Source organism: Rhododendron vialii, chromosome 13a, assembly GCF_030253575.1.
Source record: "Rhododendron vialii isolate Sample 1 chromosome 13a, ASM3025357v1".
NCBI lineage: Eukaryota > Viridiplantae > Streptophyta > Magnoliopsida > Ericales > Ericaceae > Rhododendron > Rhododendron vialii.
Window position 1 is genome coordinate 11,873,026 of NC_080569.1, and position 17,427 is coordinate 11,890,452.

Consider the following 17,427-nt stretch of genomic DNA (forward strand, 5'->3'; position numbering starts at 1 on the left):
TATCATGGTGGTTAGAGTCAGGCACATGACAGCGGATGATCTGGTCGGGACAAAATTTGAACAAGTATGGATCATCATAAGTAAAGTGTTTCACTTTTGAAAGGAACCACCGACGCTCATGAGAGGACCAGTGTGTTGGAATTAACCCCGTAGCCAAATAGTTAACAATGTCAGTAAACCACGGGGCAGTTGATACACCAAAGAGTTGCTCGTCGGGGAAATGTGAAGTATGATCCTCAAACTCCAAGCGCGACAAATGGTCGGCTACCACATTTTCCACCCCTTTCTTGTCCTTGATGGTGATGTCAAATTCTTGTAAAAGAAGGATCCACCGGATCAAACGAGCCTTTGCATCCTGCTTGGTGAAAAGGTATTTGAGTGCCGAGTGGTCGGTGTAAATCGTGATCGGGGCACCAACGAGGTAAGACTGAAATTTGTCCAAGGCAAACACTATGGCAAGAAGCTCCTTCTCCGTAGTGGAGTAGTTCATCTGAGCATCATTAAGGGTCTTGCTTGCATAGTAAATCACCCACGGGTGCTTATCCTTCCTTTGGCCAAGAACGGGCCCGACGACATAATCGCTTGCATCGCACATCCACTCAAATGGAAGATTCCAATTGGGCGTTTGAACAATGGGAGGTGTGGTGAGACTAGCCTTGAGCTTAATGAATGCTAGCTCACATGCATTGGTCCACTCAAAAGGAACATCCTTGGAGAAAAGGTGGCAAAACGGCCTTGAAATTGCAATAAAATCCTTGATAAAACGCCGATAGAAACCTATGGGCAGCATGCCCTTTGGAATTTCTGGATTCCAAAAATGCGAGGGCCCGAAATCAAAGGGAGTGCTTTAGCGGGACATCAAGCGCTCGCAAAATACAGAGTCGCCACTTGGGTTTTGAAGGTCCGACACCTAAGGAACCGTATTTTGAAGCACTTGCTGCACTAATTTAATTTTGAAAAAGTTAAGGCACCAGTCCATCATAACCATATCTGGGTTCGGGAGTCAGGTTACGAGAGGGGAAGGGTTTTAAGGCACCCGTCTCGCCCAATCCGGAGATTGGTCTCTACTTAAGCATTTTGTGAAAAAGTTTGCGATTCTTCTTTTATTAATCAATTTTTAGCCAATTAGGATGGGGTAACAGTTTAATGGGGATTAAAGCTGTAACATATTTGCAGGATGTGATTAAAGACGAAATAAATGGATTGCATGTTTGAAAGATAAACGAGATAAAACCCAACACCATTATCGGGCATCAAAACAGCGCGTTGACATGAATTAGGCACAAGTAGCAGCCAACTTGCATGCATGGCCCTGCCTGCATGCAAGTAAACTGTCGCGCGACTAACTCACACCATCGCGCGATGGTTGTATCCCTCCAAATAGGTTGAATTTCATCTTCTTCTGGGCTCTGGAAGGACCAGTGCACAACCAGGGTTCAAACTAGGCAGATTATAGAGACTGAAAGGAAATAATTATTACAAACAAAATGGATAGGAGATGAAAACAAACCCCTAAACAGTGGGGGCATTTAAACAAAGATCATGGACCAAGCTGCCCATGCAAGGGCAACTTCTGGAAACAGACTGACCATCACGCGATGGAGTCACTTCATCGCGCGAGCATCACTACTGGACTTCCAGAAATTGCTTTGCATGCCTGAGCTCTGAGACATGTTCAAGAGCAACCCAGGGGCATTCCAAAGTTAAATTACTAAGAGCGAGGAGTTAAGCTACAAATTTTAGCATGCAAGACTGGTGGGTCTAGTTTTAAACATGCTTCACAATTATCCAAAGCACCATAAAATAGAAAATAACTAGCATCCCATCCCCATGAGGACTGTCACGTGCTGACTCAAAGCGTCGCGCGATGCAGTGAGTCCATTGCGCGTGGGTTTGCTTGTTACACGGCTCTTGTAACCCTGCTGATATTGATTATCAGCCTTGGCTCTGCCAGCCCCCCTCAGGGATCAAAACAGTAAACAGTAAAGGAATTATTTCTTTGCTTGTGTGTTACAGAAGTGGATCAAGCTAGGTGGAGTGGCTTGGAAGATGAGTATAGGGGAATGACTTGAGTAAGGGAGTAGGAGGAGTGTTTGAAGGTAATATTGTCTTTCCTTCTTGATTTTTTTGTAACCCTTTGGAAGATGAACAATGGGGGGTATTTATAGGACAAGAGAGGGTGTGAGGTGGGTGAAGGACTTGGCCTAGTGACCAACTAACAAGGCTGGCCAGCCCTCCTTGGTGGAGGAAGTGGCCAACAAGGTGAGGGGAGTGGTTGAGAGGGTGGTGCAACCCATGCACCTGCAAACGCTGTTCAGCCCACGAAAACGGGGTTCCCAAGTCAGTAGCCCCCTGATCACCACAAAATTCAGCTGGAAAAAGGTGAAAAGGAGAAGAGTTGACCATCGCGCGATGATGTTACCCACCCATGCGATGGTCAACAGTCAAGGTTTGACTTTGACCAACACCTGGCAAATCCAGCATCGCGCGAGAGAATCAATTGGTCGCGCGATGGTCAACCCTTGTGGTCAGCATTTTGACTTAGGGTTTTAAGGTTCAAGATGGATCTTAGCCTACTCCGAGCTCAAACCATTTCACACTCAACACTGTTTTGACCTGATTCATCATCGGGGAAACAAGAAACCGAAAAAGAAAGTAAATCAATTGGGAAACCAGATTGGGGTGTCTACAGTAGTCCCTCTTTGACGGCACGCGGAGCACCATTGGCTGGTACGGGTAACGTCAAAGATTTTTAGACACCCCTCCACTTTACCCAAAAGACGATAAAATGGAAAAATGCAAACAAGTATATAAAATACCGTGCACCGAAGGACCGAAGAGCTGACCAACCGCTTGAAACAATTCTCCTAGGGAATAAATAGATCGGACAGATGGATCGTCGTTGATGGATAATCAGACGGATGGATCGTCATTGATTTTGAAAATGGACGGATAGATCGTCGTTGATTGATAATCGGACGGATGGATCATCGCTGATTTTGAAAATGGATGGATAGATCGTCGTTGATTGATAATCGGACGGATGGATCGTCGCTGATTTTGAAAATGGACGGATAGATCATTGTTGATTGATAATCGGACAGATGGATCGTCGCTGATTTTGAAAATGGATGGATAGATCGTCGTTGATTGATAATCGGACGGATGGATCGTCGCTAATTTTGAAAATGGACAGGCGAACCATTGCTGGGGATTCAAAAAGTGTTCAATTTGAAAGTCATTAATTCATGATGACCATCAAAATTACTGCGGTGCCATACCCAAAAACGATGGGCTTTTTGTAGGAGAGATAAACCTGATCGGGCTGGTCTTGAAGCTGTGTTGGGCCTGGAGGCCCAACCACACTGTCGCGCGACAGAGCCACTCTATCGCGCGAGGGTTCCTGCTAAGGCTTGGGCCTGAAAAGAGCCCAGACCCGGCCCACTCCTGTATTCTTCCATACAATCGGCGGGGACGTCTTGAAACCGCTCACAGCAGTTTCAAACTCCCTCTAACTCTCTTTTCTCTCAAAAACTCTTCCAAACCCTTGATTCTCTTCCAAAATCAAAAGCCCCAAACTCACTCACTCATCCATGGCAGACCACGGTGAAGGCGATAATGAGGGAGAAGTGGTTGATCGTCCAGAAGACCAAGGAGGACCAATGGCGGTTGAAGCAGGAGACCAACAGCTAGTAGAGGCTGTCTTGGGTACCGGTGCAGTGACAACAGGTGGCGGCGATAGAGTACAAGTCCACGAGCAGGAGGTAGGTGGCGAAGGCAATCGTCGCGCGACGGAGTCAGATCGTCGAGCGATGGAGGGGCCGAGGGCAGTTGGGCCTGGAGTCGAGCCATTAGACCCGAGCATGGCCGTGAACGGCTCGGTGGTGATTGGTGGTGATCCTAGAGACGCCGGTAGCAATGGTGCTGATGGCAATGGCACCGGGCCAAGTGGGTCTCCGCCGAGGGATCCGACGAGAGGCAAAGGCGTGGCATCCGAGGAGGTAAGGACCACGGGGATCCCCTTTGCATACAGAGAGGAGGATGTACTCTTTCGGCCGATGGCCACATCATCGGGTCACAAGCCGATCACAAAACAGGATGTTGCCAAGCTTCTGAGCGACGAGTAACTTGCTCAACTATTAGAGGACAACCCCGCAATAGGGGTTGCTGTTTTGGAGGCCTGGGAGGAGCGCGAGAGAGTGATAGCAGCTTCAGAGGCCGCAGCGAGGGCCGAAAGGGAAAGAGCCACTGAGGAGGAGGTTTTGAGAGGCTTGGAGGCCGAGGAGAGAGCTAGAGTTAGGGTGCACGAGCCTAGAGTGATGGCGGTGACAGAGGCGGAGGGGCTGACTCGGGCTCCTTTTTACAGCAGAGGGATACGTGCCACCCACATCACACTTGTTTGTGCCGTCGGGTTTCGCAGCGTACAGGCCACGGCAGACGGAGTGCAACTCTGAGCTTGTTTTGAGAGATACCGAGACCCACATTTCAAGCAATTGGACAGAGGTAACTTTTCAAAATCCCCCTTTGTAGTTTCAAATTTGAATTTGCCCACTGGTGCTTGACTGTTGAAACGTAGATGGTAATTCTTGAAAGGAAAGACCAACGTTGTAAAATCACGAACTCGACCTTGAATGCCATGCATGCAACATAATAACTTGAACCAACCATCTGTAACCAAACCGTATTGATTATCTAGAACTCGAGAATAAAAGCCTCGCATGCTAACATACCCTCTTATTGCTCGTATTATGTTTTGTGTCTGACACAGGAGAGAGCGAGGCAGAGGGATATCCGCGGCTTCAGAGGTGCATGCAGCTCTTTGGCGTTGTACCAGGGTTTGCCTACCAGGGTGAGGCTGTTAGTAGATGAGGCAGGCTTTGGCGAGTTCATTCAGACGCTTACTCCAGCCAGAAATGACCATGCCGTTTTAGTGGTACTGGCAGAGAGGTGGAGGGACACTACCAACACCTTTCACTTACCTATAGGGGAAATGAGAGTGACACCGGCTGACTTTGCAGTGATCACCGGCCTGAGAGTCGGAGGCGAGCCTATCCCGTTTGATTCGGGCATTCAAGAAGATCCAGTGGCTCTGGAGTGGTTCTTGGGTGAGGCGCCCAAGATTGAGGAAGGGATGGCACGGTGTAGGCAGTTCACCAAGTACCTCAAGAAAAATGTGACAACTGAGCAGGAAGCAGAGTAGATGGCTTAGGCGTACTTGTTGTACCTTTTTGGCGCAACCCTATACCCGAATAGGCGCAGCAAGGTTCACTTGTCGTACTTGCCCGCGCTGAGGGACTTGAGGACGGCCTCGTGGTTCGACTGGGGTGGAGCGGCACTTGGCGCGGCCTATGGCTTTTTGGGGGATTCGTCAAGGACGGAAATGAGCACAGCTGGGTACTAGAGAGTCTGGGAGGTATGATTTCTGTCGAACATAATCTCAAATTACCCTTATGTTCATTTAACTGCGTAACCTGCTTAATTGTATTCTTGCATGTACTAACAATTTGATCTGTTGATAACTATGCAGCTCTGGGCTTACGAGGTTTTGAACATTTGTCATCCAGCGACGAAGAGCCTTGACTTGGGGATCCTCCCGCGTGCTCATATCTGGAGTAAGAAGAACATGGGAGAAAAGAAAGGGAGAGGCGATCTGAACGGCTTCAGGATATACTTAGACGAGCTCCGACCCTCATAGGTATAATCACGAAATTTTATCAAGCAGAAATACACACCCCTTTCTATTGCTTTAATGCTATCGCTGACCGATACTTGCATTGTCTGCCTGTCTTGTGTGCAAATCGAGTGGGATCCTTGGAGGGTGGCAGGGCCGGAGCCCGAGTACTTGGCTAGGAGCAGGGTTGTGACGGCGAGCAGAGTGTTGCTGGAGTCTGCCTTTGGTTGGCAGTGGTACTTCGGAGATCAGGTGACACGCCAGTCCCTTGGCCTTTCTGAGTTCCAGGTGCCTGGGCCACTTCCACCACGGGCCTCACACATAAGAGAGTACACATTGGCAGAGCTGGAGATGTTCACGCAGCCTGACACTAACCTGACACTAACCTGACACGCCACTTGCGTCCTAACATGGACTACGCGACATATCAAAGGGAGCGTTTGGCAGGACCACTGAGAGTCCGGGAGTTCAGAGAGGTCCGGAGTCAGGCTCGTGGAGCTGCTGAGGAGAGGAGAGCTACAAGAGAGAGATAGAGCGGTGGCGAAAGCTGTGTGAGACGAGGCCTGAGTGGTCCAGTGAGAGGTGGGCCGCCGGAACTGCTGTGGAAGATAGCAGTAATAGACTCTCAGTGGAACCCAGCTGAGCTACACCTAGCACCTGCCAGAGTTGAGCCTTCACCAATCACCATTCCAGTAAGACATCATCGTTCCCTTTTATTGCATGTCACTAGAATAGAATCATTGCTGAAATGTCTGACAAATTCTTATTCACTATTGCAGGTACCAACCGAGTGGGCGAACGAAGCTGTTCATCGCATGCTTGCGCTGGAGAATGCAGTGAGAAGAGCAGCAAGTGGTTTGCCATTGGACTTACGCTGGATAGCGCAAGCTTCTTCATCGGCAGCTCAGAGATCTCAAGTATACCCTTCAGAAAACGATACATTCTTGCTTTCGATACTCGATACATGCTTCCTTGCCCGAGACACATTACACCTTTGGTAGATGTTGATTTGAAATTGATCATACCTACTTTCAATCATACAATATGCACAATGTATACTAATGCATGAACAATTACAATGCAGGCACAAAGACAGGCGGTTCCTAGGAGGAAAAGCGCTAGAGACCCTCCACAGAGGATGCTGGCAGAAAGGGTTCCTTCTCCTCCGATCACTACTAGACGACAGACGAGAGGCCCATAGCCGACCGCCACAAGTGAGGAGGCAGCTCGAGAGGCTGTGGTGCGCGCTAAGGAACGCTACCAATTTAGGATGCGCCAGAGGCCCTTGTAAGACGAGCCGGCCCGTAAGAAGCGACTAATCCTGCCTGAGGTCTCTGAGGAGGAGGACAACGAGGAGGAAGAAGAAGAAGGAGAGGAAGAGGAAGAAGAAGAAGAAGAGGGGTCATTTGATGACAGCGGCTCTGATGACACCGCGGACGATCCCGGATACAAGCAAGACCCTAGGGAGATGGATGATGACGACGACGACGACGACGGCGACAATGATTGGCTAGGAAAGGATTGAGGGCTACTGCGAAGCCTCATTTACTTTCTGCACTTTTGATTTTTGCTTTCGGGCCTGCGTGCCCAAATAGATAGGTAGATGGTAGGCGAATAGGCCCCAGCTGACATTCGGTAGCTGTTTTAAGGCCTGCGTGCCTTTTGATTTGTGGGCGGATGTGCCCGGGCAGACATGACGATTTTGATAGGCTGAAGTGTCAAACATGCAATAGTTCTCTTTGCTTTAACATGGATAGATCATAGTTTAGCTATAAAATTTACATTTTCATGGTTCATTTACTCTTAGAATAGATTAGAGCGATTAAAACTCTCCACTAATACCGAACTTGCATTGATGGCACGGTGAGACTGTTTACAGACACAGAAACATGTATAAATATGGCCAACTTAGAAGAGAAATCAAGGATACAACCTAGGACACGACTAGGATACGAGAATACAGGAAATATAATGACATTTTGGGTAATAACTATCCAAAACTCCAAACACTTGAATCTTGGTGACACCTAACCTCCCATGAGGTCAATTATGTACAGCATGACTCGTACAAATCGACGGAACTGGAAAATACATTTTGGAGCAAAATTTAGACCTAAAAGTACTAAGAAGACACAAAAAGGGATACGAAATGCAAAACATGACTCGATTATGTCTCGGACTGAAACCGACACCCCCGTACAGTCACTTTAGGCTCATATGACCTGTATAGCATGAGAGAACGGGGTGAAAACCTCTAAAATGCATTTCAACCACCCGAAGTCCCAACTTGAACTTGAAATGGGCCACCGAAGGTCCAAAATTCTCGTTAAATGCGATATTCTGAATCCGACACTTGGACACAGTCACATATAACCATAATGACTTACTGGAACCATCAAAACTGCAAAACAACCCTTGGAATGAAAAATGACCAACGTTGGTCAGTAGCTGTTGCAAACTGTCAAATTGCAGACCGAACCATCGCGCGATGGAATGAGAAGGGTCGCGCGATGAAGTGAAACCATCGCGCGATGGACAATCCCTGCTAAGCCACCTTTGTTTGACCCAACTTGAATCTGAGACGTTGAATGCCTTGTCATTGTCCTTGGCCGTCCAGAATACACCTGGGGCAGTTCACAAGTGTGCCCTTGCATTGAAGGGGGCAATGCCACCTTGCTTAGATATTTGCTTTGATAAAAATGAGATTTTTCATGATGCCTTGGCTATAAAAGAGCCTGTCTTTAGAAATGTGAGGCACCCCCCTTCAGAGCAAACACCTTCAACTCCCTTACAATGGCAAATAACCTCCCAGTCTTGATCAGCCCGTGGCTAACGGCTTTTGTAGCTGGAGATTGGCTATGCTTTCGCTCCCACGGGCTGGCCGCTTTTGGTTTTGTTTGCAACGTGAGGGTCCGACCTGAAATTCTGATGGCAGCACTACAGTTCTGGGACCTAGAGGTTCATGTTTTCAGGTTCGGGGACAACGACCTGTGCCCCACCATGGAAGAATTCCAAGCATATCTCCAGGGGTTTAGTTTGAGCGTGATTGTCGTACCACCTTATAGGAAGAGCATGCCAAAATTGCTGCAATCATGTCTCAACATCTCGAGGGGAGCAGCTGAAAGTCTATTAACCGGGGGGCAAATCAACATCATGCATCTGATGGAGTGGTACGGGCCTGAAGGAAACACAGAGGACACTGCCTTACAGGCCCGACGTCGATTTGCTCTAACGATCAGTGTACTGGCTGCCTACTTACTAGTATCTCCGAATGGGCAAATGAACCCTTCGCTGGTGAGCGTTGCCGCTCAAATGGGCACTCGAAGGAATGTGGTGCCGTTGGTTTTGGTAGAGACGCTCATGGGTTTGGATTTGGTTTCTACTGGCCACACAAACATGTTCAGCGGTAGTCCATTCCTACTGCAGGTAAATTCTCATTCGGCTGACCTTTTTCGAGTTTCGCAGATTTTCCTTTTACCTCAACTCTTAGTTTTAGCCATATCAGAGCTCCTCACTTGTTTTTTTTTCACTCAAGTCTAATATGGCTCCTTACTTGTCTTTTACTCTCACCTACAGCTATGGTTATTTGACAAACTGGGATTGCTCACGGTGCCAGAGGCAAACTGGCCTCATCTGCCCAGTTGGATGCATCAGCGCGGGATGATCTACCCGGAGATGTCCACGGATCAGTGGTACACGTTCATGAGGGAAATGCTCCCAAGTGAAATCATCTGGAGGCATGAGGCCCTGGACGTACCGGATATGGCCCTTAATTCTACAGGTTTTGAGAGGATGGTGATAGCCGGGCTGACTGCTTTCACCTTCTACATTCCCGGTCGCATTCTCCGTCAGCTAGGGATAAATCAAGGATTGCATCGAGCCAGAATCGAAACTTTCAATATCCCCGCATTCACTACACAGAATTTGGCTGGATACGAGCGCAATTGGGGCCTGCGGCAACTTGGCGGAGTAGAACCAGACTTCAGCATAGAGCTCATGCATCGATAAAAAGCGTGGCTAAGAAGGGAAATCGTAAGAAGACAAAATGACAACTGACTCCTGACAGACTCCAATGATTTAGAATAAACTGTGAGCCTATTAAGGCCTCTAGCATTTTATTCTATTTTTATGCTTAACTATTTTAAAGACTTTGCTCAGCTATGTAATGGAAGTAGTAGTTTGAATAAAATCGAAAGATTTAAAACTTTCCCCTGTTGACCCAAATGTTGAACACCACGCCGCTTTGAACATTGAAAATGATTCCAAAATGGTAAACCATGGATCATGTTGATGGAATGTGACCGAATCTCACAAAGAGATTGCCTACGTATCCTTTTTCAAAGAATCAGGTCAGAACGTAGTTCAAGCTAAGGTTCGCTCGAGTATTTTACCTCTCCTTTTATGCTCTAACTTTTGCCTAGTGCTGCCACTTCGGGTTTTAGGCCTAGCGAGCCTTCGAATATTGCCTATTTATTTTTGCCTGAATCACCTTCACAGGTTTTCGATCCAGCATGCTTGCTCTAACTTTTGCCTGGAACCGCCCACTCTTGTGGTTTTCGACCCAACGAGCTTCTCTCAGGGGTAGTAACGTTTGAGTTGATCCAGATTCACCAAAGTGGAAAATTCATTACCGTCGAGATCTATAAGCTGAGCTGCTCCCCCAGAAAGGATGGTCTTGATGATGTAAGGCCTTGAACGCTTCGGACGAAACTTGCCAGGGGGATCGAACACAGGCGCCCGAATCTCCTTTGTAACCATGTCTCCTTCAACCAAGTCCCTAGATTTCACCTTCTTGTTGAAAGCCCGTGCGATCCTTTGCTGGTATCCTTGAACATGGTATAAAGCGCGGAGTCTCCTTTCATCGAAAAGCATTAGTTCAACAAACCTCCCGCTGAGCCATTCAGATTCTGTGAGTCCACACTCCGCCATAATTCTCAATAACTGCACCTCAAGCTCAATAGGGAGTACTGCATCCATCCCGTAAACCAAAGAATAGGGTGTTGCTCTTGTCGATGTATGAATTGACGTCCGATACCCCCATAGTGCTAGAGGTAGTTGCTCATGCCAGTCCCGGGCAGATTCAGCAGACTTTTTGATAATCGTCTCAATATTCTTATTTGTTGCTTCAACAGCTCCATTTGTTTGAGGGCGATAAACAGTCGAATGATGGACTTGGATTCCGAATTCTTCGAACAACTCCAGAACCCTGCCCTTAAAATGAGTCCCATTATCTGATACAAACGCTTGAGGCACACCATATCGATAGATGATGTTCTTTTTGATAAAATGGGCCACCTGAACTACAGTTAGGGTTTTGTAGGATTCAGCCTCCACCCACTTGGTAAAGTAATCTATCGCCACCAAAATGAACCGGTGACCATTCAAAGCAGACGATTTGACCATGCCAATGACATCAATGCCTCACACAGAGAAAGGCCAAAGAGAAGTCATGCCAAATAGGTTAGAAGGGGGAACATGCATTAAAATGGCATGGATTTGGCATTTATGACAACGCCGTACATAATCTATGCACTGAGACTCCATCGTGGACCAGAAGTAACCCTGTCGTAGGATTTTCCTAGCAAGCATGACACCGCTCATATGAGGACCACAGACTCCCTCATGAACCTCCTCCATAATCCTTGTGGCTTCAGAACCATTGACACAGAGCTTGTGCATCCCACAATGGGATCTCTTGTATAATTTTCCTCCACAAAGGATGTATTGGGCCGCTATCCTTCGTAATGCAAGTTGATCCTTCTTAGAAGCTTCAGCCGGATACTTCCCACTTTCAACAAAATTCCATATGTCATGGTACCAGGGTAGGCCATCATCCACATCATCGATGGCGTTGACATACTGATAGGCAGGATAGTCCCGTTGTTTGATCAGAATAGGGCGAAGTTTGACACCCAAAGGAAGTTCGACCATGGAAGCCAAAGTTGCCAAGGCATCGGTGAATTGATTCTTTAAGCGGGGAATATGAGTGAAAGTAACCTTATAGAAACGAGGGATGAGATCCTCCAAGTCCTGATGGTAAAGCTTCAACTTTACTTCATGAACCTTCCTGTCCTCGTTGGCTTGAGATACGACAAGGTTGGAATCACCAATGACCTCGAGTTTTTTCACACCGAGGATAAGAGCTGCCTCCATGCCAACAATACAGACCTCATACTCCGCTTGGTTGTTCGTGACATCGAAGTTGAGTTTGAACGCAAGCGGAATGTGAGAACCATCAGGTGTAATCAAAAGCACTCCGATTCCATATCCCTTCTGGTTGGTTGCTCCGTCGAAGTAAAGTGTCCACACGTCTTCGACAACCGTTAGTACTTCCTCATCCGGGAATACAAAATCTGAGTCTTCTGGTCCATCAACAGGATGATCGGCTAAGAATTCCTCAACTGCTCGCCCCTTGACAAATTTTCTCGTAATGTACGCAAGATCGAATTCTGCCAACAAGAGTAACCAACGTGCTAACTTACCAGTAAGTGCTGGCTTCTCAAATAGATACTTGAGAGGATCCATTCGAGAAATCAACTTCACTAGATAAGCCAGCATGTAGTGTCTCAACTTCTTAGAGCCCCAAACAAGAGCCCAACATGTCTTTTCCAGAGCTGTGTAGCGTTCTTCACACCCTACCATCTTCTTACTTAAGTAATAAATGGCCTTCTTGACACCTTTATCTCCTTTTTGAGCCAGTAAACACCCCATAGATGAAGGATTCACAGATAAATAAAGTATCAATGGCTTCCCAGGAGTCGGCGGCATGAGAATCGGAGGGTTCTGCAAGTATTTCTGAATGGACGGAAAAGCCGCTTGGCACCTGTCTGTCCATACAAATGGAGTATCCTTCTTCAGAAGACGAAACATCGGCTTGCAAGTCAAAGTCAACTTGGCGATGAATCTGCTGATGAACTGAATCTTCCCCAAAAAGCTCCGCACTCCTTTTTCAGATTATGGTGGCTTCATTTTAAGTACAGCCTCTATCTTTGACGGGTCAACTACAATTCCACGAGTAGTGATCAGAAAACCGAGCATCTTACCTGCCGTGACCCCAAAAGTGCACTTCTGCGGATTGAGACGCATTTTGTACTTACGGAGTCGTTCGAAGAACTTTCGAAGAACATGTACATGCCCCTCACGAGTTTTCGACTTGGCAATCATGTCATCGACGTAGACCTCAACTTTTTTGTGCATCATGTCGTGCAGAATGGTGGTAGCAGCGCGCTGATAAGTAGGACCGGCATTCTTTAAACCAAACGGCATGACCAAATGACAATAAGTCCCCCATTCAATGATGAATGTCGTCTTCTCACGGTCTTCTGGTGCCATTAGAATCTGGTTATGTCCGGAGAACCCATCCATAAATGAGAGCATGGCATGGCCCGTCGTATTATCAACAAGTACATCAATATGCGGTAGGGGAAAATCGTCCTTAAGGCTTACTCTGTTCAAATCCCTGAAATCGACACACACCCGAATTTGCCCATTCTTCTTAGGAACCGGGACAATGTTGGCAACCCAAGTGGGGTATTGAGAAACCATAAGAAAACCAGCATCGATCTGCTTAGTGACCTCTTCCTTGATCTTCTGTACCCAATCCGGCCTCATTCGCCTTAGTTTCTGCTTTATAGGTTTGGCATTTGGCAGTAGGGGGATTCGATGCTCCACTATCTCTAGGTCAATGCCGGGCATGTCTTGATGAGACCATGGGAAAATGTCACTGAACTCTGTGAGCAATTCTTTGAAATCATGATATTCCTCCGAAGATAAAGTGGAGCCCACCTGGACCATTCGGGGATCATTTTCATCTTTCAAATTTAAAGAAACTACTTTTTCTTTAACGGCTGAGCATGCCTTTGATCTTCCCTTTCGATGAAGGTGCGGACTTCCTTGGGAATATCCCCATCGAAATCTATTCCTTCATCGTCAGGGTCGACACAGTTTATGTATAAATCATCGAAGTAGTCAGAAGTGGATTCTTTCATTCCAAAAGGCCCTTCGGGGCAACCAAGTACAGCAGAATCGAACTCAAAATAAAAGCTATGACGTGGAGGGCCAAGAGGCACAAACTCCGACTCAAAGCTAGACTCAGAAGACTCCGTGTCAGACTCAAACTCAGACATATCATCAATGCAAGTTAAGCATGGTTTGAAAATGCAATTTTTAAGGCTACCCTTGGCTTCTGTAATAAGAGAGATAGGATCCTCAGAGGTATCCTGCTCGAGCATGAGCACTTCGGCTTCTCCAACTTCCTTGGCCAAACCCACTTGGGAGAACTCGTGGAACAGCTACTCCAAGCTTCCCTGATTGAAAGATCCCAGCCAGTTAGTCTTGATCTTGGGCTGATTGAGCTTTTTCTTGAATTCTACCCTTGCTGGCTCCTCATCACTGTCCGACCAGGTGTCGTTAGCAAAAATCTCAAAACCTGGGAGCAGTTCCCCTGTCTTCGAGTCAATAAAGGGCTCAGCCTGTCCTGTGTAAACAGAGTTTCCCTTCTCGCAGACAAAGTAGCTGTCGGGATCACCATAGAGAGTTCGAGGTTTTCCCATACATTTCCTTCTTTTGGCATCATTGGCCGAGGCGACATACCCCAAACCAAAGCGGCCCTCGTAGGAAGGAAAGGTAGGGAACTCTAAGATCACTTGCTGGTGAATCCCTAAGCGCAAACCAGGTAGATAGGACATTCTCCTCATGATTTCTAAAGCAACAGAGCTTATGACAAAGTCCCCATCCACATTGACGGCCAGAACAGAGCCAGATGTATCAAAGGAGAAGCCTCCGAGATCCACGTCTTCTTCGCCATGCATGATTCCCAAAATCGGGGTACCAGCTTCCTTGAGCAGGCGAATGCCTGAGTCCCCGCAGATTGTTAATGTGCCAGTAGGAAGTCCTAACATGACCTTTTGGTGGAAAGTTGATGGGACAGCCATGATGTCAGATATGTGGAGCCATGGTCTACCAAGCAGAAGATTGAAAGTAGCGGGGATGTCAACAACATAGAATTCAACGTCCATTTCAAAAGCCTCAGCATCGAGCTTGAGCATCAGCGTACCTTCAACCACGCGACGAGTGCTATCGTATGCCTTAACAGCCATATTGGAAGCTGCAAAGTCCTTTTTGGTCAAACCCAGACAGTAAGCCACCCTCAAAGGGCAGACATTGATTGCTGAACCATTGTCGATGAGGACGGTCGGAACCCAGAGCCCTCGGCATTTGACAGTGATGTGCAAGGGGCGATTGTGGTTGACCCCTTCAACTGGCAGGTCCTTATCAGTGAAGATCATGATGTGCTTGGAGGTAGGTGGGAGGATGAGAGATATCATTGCTTCGGGAGTGATATCAGCCAAGATTTCAAAACGGGCAAGAGCGAGGCAAAGTTTCTGATGGTGCTCACGGGAAGAACAAATTAGTGCCCATATTGACATAGCAATGAGAATCCGGTCAAGTTGTTTCTGAATTATGTCCGCGTCAAAGGTGCCAGCAGGTACCTCAAGTGGCAGACCTTGGAAGGTAGAGGGTTCGTTCCTTTGGTTAGAAGGGTTGGACGAGCTTCCAGCCTGCAGATTAGCCAGCTGAAAAATCTGTCCACTTCTCGTAACGTTGTGAACGTTTCCCAAAGAGGGCACGACTTGAAGGTCTTGATCAATATCCCAGAGATCGGCGGGGACCTCACCTAGCTTGCGCTTCCCTTTGTCGGGCGTTGTTGCCATCGTAGGAACTTCCAAGTCTAAACCCAAATCTTTAGCTAAGTCTTTCACTAAAAGCGTATCCCAAAAGTCCAGGTCCTTGACTGCCTCAACTTCTGCAATAGGTTCTGCATTGGCGATGAATGGAACATCCCAAAGTCCACTATCGGCCAAAGAGCGATTGACCGTCCAAACTTCTGCCCCAACTTGAACATTAACTATGTCATCGACATCCGAAAGATCGGTCGGCGGGATAAGGTCTGTCATCATAATACTGCAATCTTCCATGGCCGGAGAAGGAATGATAGGACGTGGCAATCCTTCGCCAACAATGTAGAAAGTAGGGTCATGCTCGATGTTAAATATCGAATTGCTGAGCCTGTCGAGAGTAGAAGGGCGGAAACATTCCCCCAAGACCCGAGGCTCCTCTTGAACGAAATCGTCCTCCACAAAGTGAGTCATGTAATCTGGTAAAGCATAGCCCTGAAGAGGATTAGTGTCAAAATCCAACGGAAACTGCCAGGCGGGTTTAGGATCCCAATAGTATTCCTCTTCGGGAAGAATAGGTTCAGGTTGTTGGAATAGTATGTACAAGGAAATACCATCCAAAGGATCGAGCATCGCCTGGTCGTGTCCGACTTGCCATTCCTCGTCCCAAGCCTGGTTATGCTGAAAGTGTGGAAGATACTCGGGGTGTAACGGAAAACCTTCTAACTCAAGCTGGTTCCATTCTTGGATAATAGGAGTGGCGTAATCATCACCGTCAGCTATGGACCAACCTACAGCTTGCATGTTGAGCTTAGGCTCTTGCTCAAAGTATGACGGTAGCGCAGCCCTGAACTGGCTTTCAAAATCCCGAGAAGAACTAGGATCCTGTATGACTGGGATAGGATCACGACGAGTCGAGGTGGGGCCAAGTCGTACAGGCTAAATGGGGTCATCATAGAGATCACCCATGATTTCGTTGAAGAGATCGAATCCTGACTGGAAAAGTTGAAGACTTAGATTAGAATGAGAAGATTCTCCAATGTACATGAGTTCTGCTTCTGACTCCAAAGGCATGGGTACAACTAGTTTGGGTTGGGCTGGTTCACTTGGACTATATGGTTAGTGGGGTTGAATATGGTGGAGCAAGGGTCGATTAGAGTGGAGCTGGAGGATATATGGTTGATATGTGGAGCAGCATTGTGCTTTGGCATGGAGTTAGAGAGGATGTTTGGTTTTTGAGATGGTGGAGGTGGAGCTTGAAGGGTCCTTTCATCTATAAGATCCTGAATCGCATGACGGAGACGGAAGCAGGAATCTGTAAGATGACCAGCCCCTTAGTGATAGGCGCAGTAGAGATTGGCTTTGAAACTGGGTGACGGATTTTTGGGTAGAGGAGTTGGATCAAGGGGTTTCAAATGTCCTGACTTGATTAATTTCTCCATAACAGAGGACAAAGGAGCCTCAAATGCGGAAAAACTGCGGGTTTGGTTACGAGGACAGTTGTTCTGTGGAGTCTGCACTTGATTGACATCGGCAATGTGATTGGCAGTGTTGGATGAGGTGTTAGTGCCACTGGTTGCTGTGTTGGAGAAAGTCCCACCCCCAAATAATGCATTGGTGTTGCCAGAGTATGCCCGAGGTTTTGACTTCTGAGGGTTAGAAGATTCTCCTTTTGATAGGATGCCACTTTGCAGCGCATCTTCGATGGCCAGGCCAGAGTTGAAGAAGGTTTCAAAGTTTGCTGAAGCTTGAACAAGGACCAGATGCTTAGCATAATCCGGCTGAAGATTGCGGGAAATGATGCGGAGTTGATCCCTTTCACTCGGACGATCGGTCATTAGGGCAGCCTTAGCCCTCCACCTCTTGACAAAGTCCGCGAAGGACTCTTTGGCTTCCATCTTGGTGGATTCAAGCTCCCGTGTCGTCACTTTCAGCAAGGAATTATAACTGTACTGCGAAATAAACGCAGCAGCGATATCCCCCCAGGTCCTCCTCTTGGCAATGTCGAGTGACAAGAACCAATGAAAAGCTGGACCGGAGAAAGTCTAAGGGAACAACTATGACATGGCCTCGGGCTCG

The 17,427-nt window shown here is 47.4% G+C and overlaps 1 protein-coding gene across 1 annotated transcript; it reads right to left on the reverse strand.

Annotated features, from left to right (window-relative positions):
* Positions 1-9,688: 9,688 nt before the first annotated feature.
* LOC131313879 (uncharacterized) lies at positions 9,689-12,835 on the reverse strand. Its single transcript, XM_058342375.1, has 7 exons — positions 12,715-12,835; positions 12,322-12,498; positions 11,532-12,120; positions 11,233-11,459; positions 11,010-11,091; positions 10,619-10,877; positions 9,689-9,730 (listed from the first exon to the last, which is right to left on the reverse strand). Exons 1-7 carry the CDS (start codon positions 12,833-12,835, stop codon positions 9,689-9,691), a joined length of 1,497 nt encoding a protein of 498 aa, XP_058198358.1.
* Positions 12,836-17,427: the final 4,592 nt, after the last annotated feature.